The 5,953-nt window shown below is 46.6% G+C and overlaps 1 protein-coding gene across 1 annotated transcript in view; it reads left to right on the top strand.

Annotated features, from left to right (window-relative positions):
- LOC149339563 (kin of IRRE-like protein 2) overlaps positions 1-5,378 on the top strand; it is a 171,104-nt gene extending 165,726 nt beyond the window's left edge. Inside the window, exons 10-12 of the mRNA XM_089550510.1 lie at positions 35-168; positions 3,035-3,133; positions 4,998-5,378. Of these exons, the coding sequence (XP_089406636.1) occupies positions 35-168; positions 3,035-3,120 (220 nt within the window). The 3' untranslated portion in view covers positions 3,121-3,133; positions 4,998-5,378. The remainder of the gene's footprint in view (positions 1-34; positions 169-3,034; positions 3,134-4,997) is intronic.
- The last annotated feature ends 575 nt before the right edge of the window (positions 5,379-5,953 follow it).

Here is a 5,953-nt window from a genome sequence, read left to right on the forward strand (position 1 = left end):
CACCGTTTTGCAGAACCACATCCCTTGAAATTAGGTCGGTTCACCCTGAAGACGCCGGTGAAATACTGTTTGTTGCCAGGAACCCCAAAGGGATTGATGATGCCGCTATCATCCTCAACGTCACACATCAGGCTAGCTTCTCCTTCACAGAAGAGAACTCATTCGCAGGTAAGTGATGGTGGTTTCTAATATTGTCTTTTAAGAATCAAAACATTTAACTGCAACCGCAATGCAAGAATGAAAGAGAACGTGCGAAACATACAGGTTGTGTTTCTTTAATCGAATTTTACTTTTTAGAACCCATGATGCATACGTTGTTGGGACCGGCGCAGATTTATTATGCAGCAAGATGATCGTTATATCCATAATATGGCGTAACTAAGCGACAAATAATTATCTGCCATAGGCGGACGCAGGTACGGCGGGTTGATAAGCAACGCACAAAGTGAACAGGTCTTTCGTAAAGTCGGTGGGGGGGGGGGGGGGGATTAGCAGTCTTCTGGTTAGAAGTCTTCTGGTTAGCAGGGAACAATAGAAAACAAAATTTTCGTCCCCCTCCCTCATGCCGATTGCGGCCGACGTCCTGCCAAGAGGGGTCCTCTCGCCTCGCCACCAATTCTTCGTTGCCGCTTTAGTGCGTCTCGCGTTCGCGGCAAATCAATGATGCACAAGGGTTTTCATTTGTCTGAAGATCCCCAAACCACGAAATTCTGGCCACAAAACGCTGCAAATTTTAAGATTGCCTCGAGATTTGGACAGCTACTAGGCTTAACAAGCATGCTTTGTTTGTTGGCCACCCAGACACGACGTCTGAAAGCGCGGGATGTTCAACCAGGGTGGTGTTGTTTACGTACAAAAAAGAGGGTAAAAAGTATTGAGTTTCCCGCAATAAGATGTTTTTATTTAAACAAAAGAGTGAATAGAAATAAATTGTTCTTTTTTCTACAATTGAGCGTTTCATTTTACGGCGGAAGTGGTGCTGCGAGCGGCTAAAGTAATCTATATATGGCTGGGGCCCCCTGTTGTAACACAGAAAGCATATATAGCGCGGTGACTACAGACGAGGCCAACACAGGACCCTCCTAATGTAAGCCTCTTGCGGGGGCTCACTGCAAGGCTGCCGCACACAGAGGGAACAGCAGCCCCCAAGTCTGGTTCCCTTATTCTAAAATTTTCTAATATAGCTTCATTTCACATTGGGAGAAGGTCGAAGGGGGGGGGGGGGGGGGGGGGGTGACGCGTTTTAATGCCCAAGCACAAAACAGCTTTTCTTGGACGTCGTGCTGCCACATCATTCATGACGTTGATTTATCTCCGGTGAAGCTGAGAGAAGAGACGCCCGCCTGACGTCCGATGACGGCACCAGCACTTGACAGATACTATCGACTGGCGTGCTGACATGCGAGTTTATGCCTACTTTTTCGACTAATCAAGCGAGAAGAGCTGTAGTTTCTGCAAAATATTTTCTTATATTACATTTCAAGAACATTCCCGCGATAATGTGCTCACTAGCACTGTTTATAATCAGGTGAAGTTTTTGACTCCCTTGCATGCGTTTCATCATCGTGACTTTTGTATAAGGACATCAAACGTGGACATGTAGCGCCAAATCAGAAAATAATGGCATTAAAGGGCCCCTGCCCACCCCATCGTCCCAAACATTCTCTACCTCACTTTGAGCGAGCCTCCTCTCCTTCCATTCCCTCCTCGAAATTTTTCTCTCCCGCTCTTCGTCGAGTAGGCTCAGCAAGGCAAAATCACCCCTTCGTTCTCCGGTGTAAGCCGGAGGCGTGGTGTCTGTGGAGTGCGTCACAGGGCGACGTCATGGCCCCGCCTTCAATAGAATTCTTTTCTTGGTTTTTGCATCTTCTCCGCACACTGAACGATCGAGAGGCGCGATCGGCTCGACCACCTAGACTTGTTAGCGAGCGCATCCTTTCATACATCTGTTTGTCATTCCCAGTTAACGAGCCACCTTTTCATTTTCTTTTAGGCCTCCCCACCGTTTCACGAGCGGAGGGGCGGAAGTCGGTTGTGTTCGAAACACACGGCGAAGCGCGGACCCGGCAACCGCCCGTTTGCTTTTCTCCATGCGTGTTTGTGTTCTGTGTGTTTGTGTCTTTTCTCCGCTCCAAAGCATATGTCATTCATTGGAGTCAAGGCGTACGCAAGATGCACGAAAGATAAGCGGTGTGTGTGCGGAGCGGTCAAGTGGGCGAGCGAGGGAAAGGCTCTGCTGCACTAGTAATTAAAACCTTGTTTTGGGGGGCTTGCATAGAAGAAAAAAATCTGAGAAGGGAGCGCGTAGGCAGAGCGTCTCGTGAGGTGATCACGGCGGGGGGAGGGGGGCGAACCAACTCCCTCAGTTTTACTATTTTTTACTTTTTATGGCAAGGGTTCAAGGCTGTCGCCGCACGCTCCCTCCGCAGTTTTTTTTTTTTTGTTCCTTCATGCGGGTTTGTAGACATGAGCCAGAACAGGAGGCGCTGCGGAAAGCGTTGTGCAGACGACGCGACGCCAAGGCTACGCCCAATCTTCTCCCGTCAGTCAGAACGATGCACCAATGGAGTGCCTTCAGCGAAAGTAACCCCCCATGACGTCAGCGGGGTTCAGAGTAGTGGGCCGGGCCCGTTTTTGTTGAAGGAAAGAACGAGCGGGCTTTGATTTGAATTTTCGCAGCTTTTCGGGGCGCGCATGGCTCTAGTATTTTGCAGAGGTTATCTTCGATGCCTCATCTATGCAGTGGGCTTGTTTTTCAAAAATGTCCGGACCCTGGGCAGTGGCCCTTTAACAAATGTAAGGACTTAAGAATTTACTGCCACTTCTTTTGTGTATGTGGCGCAGGTATCATTCTGAGAAATATGTGTTACTCCAAATAATGCCGTTATTTGCCCAAATATTCGTTACTTAATGTTTTCATTAACCGTTATCCTAAAAGCTCTCAATTTTCTCTCGCAATCTTCAATAGCAATTCCTTAGAAAATTGGTTCATTATGTTTTGGGCTCACGACGTGCTGTTGTTTTTTTTTTTCAGTAAAGCCAGAAGTTAACTGGATGTTGGCAGCATGGATGAGCTTAGCCCTGGCAGTGTCCGGCAGACTAAGAAGTGGCGCAAGCTGACACATACTTTAGGGTGAGTGCTCTTTCTGTAGACGTACGCCTGTGGCACTAGTTCCACCACTGATTTTCAAAACGTTCGTAACCTGCATTTCTATGCAACTCATGCCTGTAGAAGGAAGAATCTGCAGCCGACAAGAAGCGCTTCCCCGCAAGTGGCAATATGTCTCTTGCCGTGACGTAGTTCTCACTCTCTAGTAGTCACCGCCCCTCTAGCCTACCTGGCAAAGCTCATTTCTGAGCAGATGAATGAGGTGAGGGTCGCGGTCGTATATTTGAAATTTTCGAGAATTTCGTTCAAAACATGTCGACAGGAGACCTCGGGAGAGCACCCTTGTGCCACCAAAGTGCTCCTCTCACGACGGGCTCCTGCAGGAGTACTCAGCTCAACTATGTGGTCTTGTAGTTTTATTATCCCTGAGAGGTGTAATCTTTCTCTTCTGTTACGCCCTGGAACTGCGAACACCTTTATTTATTCCTTGAGAGGTCCGTCCTCCCATAGGCCGGTTTCGGCCAGCCTGGCCAGACCACTCAATGGTGCTTATTGTTACGTTTTGCTGCGCCAATTTCTTGACCATTTCGCGCCGAGCACATTCGACAAGACAATGGAATATCAGTTTCTGAAACAAGTAAAAATTCTTTCTTCGAATACTGATGTTTCATTTCTAGAATTTTTACTTTTTTAGGGTGTTTAGGGGATAGAATTCGGCCAAAAGGGAATCCCTGCGGAGTCTCGGGGAATTTCAGGAACCGAAACTGTTTCACTTTTTTCCAAATCGACGCTGTTTCCGAGCTGCGCTGCAGGGTCAAAGGGTCCGAAATGAAGAATTTGACATCTAATTCGAGGGTATTTTAGGTTACGACATCGAACATCTCTAGGACCCTGCCCTGAGAGAAAATATATCGCTTGATTGCCGCCTAGTGCATGAGGTGCACATGAAGTTCACTACAAATGCTACATCCGGCCGCTGGTGAAGTGCGGCAATCTATGGCGCCCAGTTCGAACTGCCTTGGCTGTTGTACCGTGGCATGCACTACTTCTGCTTCATGGCTTGGAGCACGAAATAGGATAGTCATCGCCAAGAAAGCAGTCGTCGTTTTTGAGAGTGACGAAGCAAGGGAGAGTGCATATTGCATACAGTCCGAATTTGGCGCACTACATCGTAACAGGCCACCAGAAGAATTAGGGCTACACTGAACTTTCCGCGTACTTCATGCGCTCCGTTTCAGCTTGCCGCTCAGCTTGCTCTCCGTTTCATATTTCCCGGCAGAACGGCCTCTTTTTTAGTTTCAAAAACCAACATGGCATCGTCTTTTTCGCGGCTACGAGCTCGCCATATTGGCCACAACCACCATAATGTGCCAAATGCGAAATTAATTCGTAAATTAGTTAATTATCTAGGTAATTCGCATGTTTTTGAAAATTACTGGTTACCACCGCGCCTTAAAGTTCGTTCCTCAAGAGATTGTCTTCTTCATCGACCAGCCTTTTTTTACGAAGTTTTATGAACATCCGGTGCAAGTTGGCAATGCAAGCAGTGTTCAGTGTGGCTTCAGAAAACAAATCAGAGGGCTTATTTCTACTATACTTTCGCAATATTCATCTTCGAACACTCCACAGACGCTAATTCTACACTTGTTTTCCGAGAAGCGATGCCATTGTAGCTTGCACCATGCGCAATGTGCATGAAGTGCATGCTAGTCTTGTTCCGAGGGCAAAGGCCGTTATAGATGTTGACATGCTCAACCAACAGGATATTGAAGTTACGTTAGCACTCTGCCGTTACCCTGTAGCACCTGTAAAAAAGCAACAAATATACACCTTCCTTTTGAAAAATCTTGCTGAATGTGTGCGTGTTCGTTTGCTTTGCGTTTTTCAGATTGTTTAGGCCAAGCGTGAGCGCATGGACGTCCCATAGGCACGGAATGATATATATGCGTACCTGCCACGGAGAGAGTGTGTGAGCACTGTGCGGAGAAGAGCAACGCCAGGCCTTCTTCAGCCAAGCGGGTCCTACACACCTGAGCAGCGCCAACTGACAAGTTCCACTGATGCTGAGCGTCCAAAGACTGGCAGCACAATACCGCAGACAAAGTCGATATTTGTATAAGAACTGTGCCGAGAGGGGCAGAGCTGTTTGTGATGAAGCCTCCACACCGTATATTGTACATGAAACAAAAAATATGTTGTGAGTTTTATGTTAAAGAGTGTTTATTAAACTGTAAAAAAATGTTGGAAAATAAAGTAGAAGTGATCTTTGCAGGCCATCACTGTTGTACACTGTTGTAGCTGGTGAGGATCAGGTAACAGCAGATTTGTTGAAGGACGGAGGAGAGATTGAGCTACAAAAACTAGCCACCCTGTACACGCAATGCCTTGTGACCTCGAGAGTACCAGAAGCTTCGAAGAACGCTAACATTATCTTAATTCATAAGAAAGGAGACGCCAAGGACTTGAAGAATTACAGACCAATCAGCTTATTGTCCGTTGCCTACAAGGTATTTACTAAGGTAATCGCTAATGGAATCAGGACAACCTTGGACTTTAGTCAACCAAATGATCAGGCAGGCTTTCGTAAAGGATACTCGACAATAGATCACATTCACACTATCAATCAGGTGATAGAGAAATGCGCAGAATATAACCAACCCCTATATATAGCCTTCATTGATTACGAGAAAGCATTTGACTCGGTGGAAACCTCAGCTGTCATGCAGGCATTGCGGAATCAGGGTGTAGAAGAGTGCTATGTGAAAATATTGGAAGATATTTATAACGATTGCACAGCTACTATAGTTCTCCATAAAGTGAGCAATAAAATTCCAATACGAAAAG

Source organism: Amblyomma mixtum, chromosome 6 (assembly GCF_055824585.1).
Source record: "Amblyomma mixtum isolate Tamu chromosome 6, ASM5582458v1, whole genome shotgun sequence".
Lineage (NCBI taxonomy): Eukaryota > Metazoa > Arthropoda > Arachnida > Ixodida > Ixodidae > Amblyomma > Amblyomma mixtum.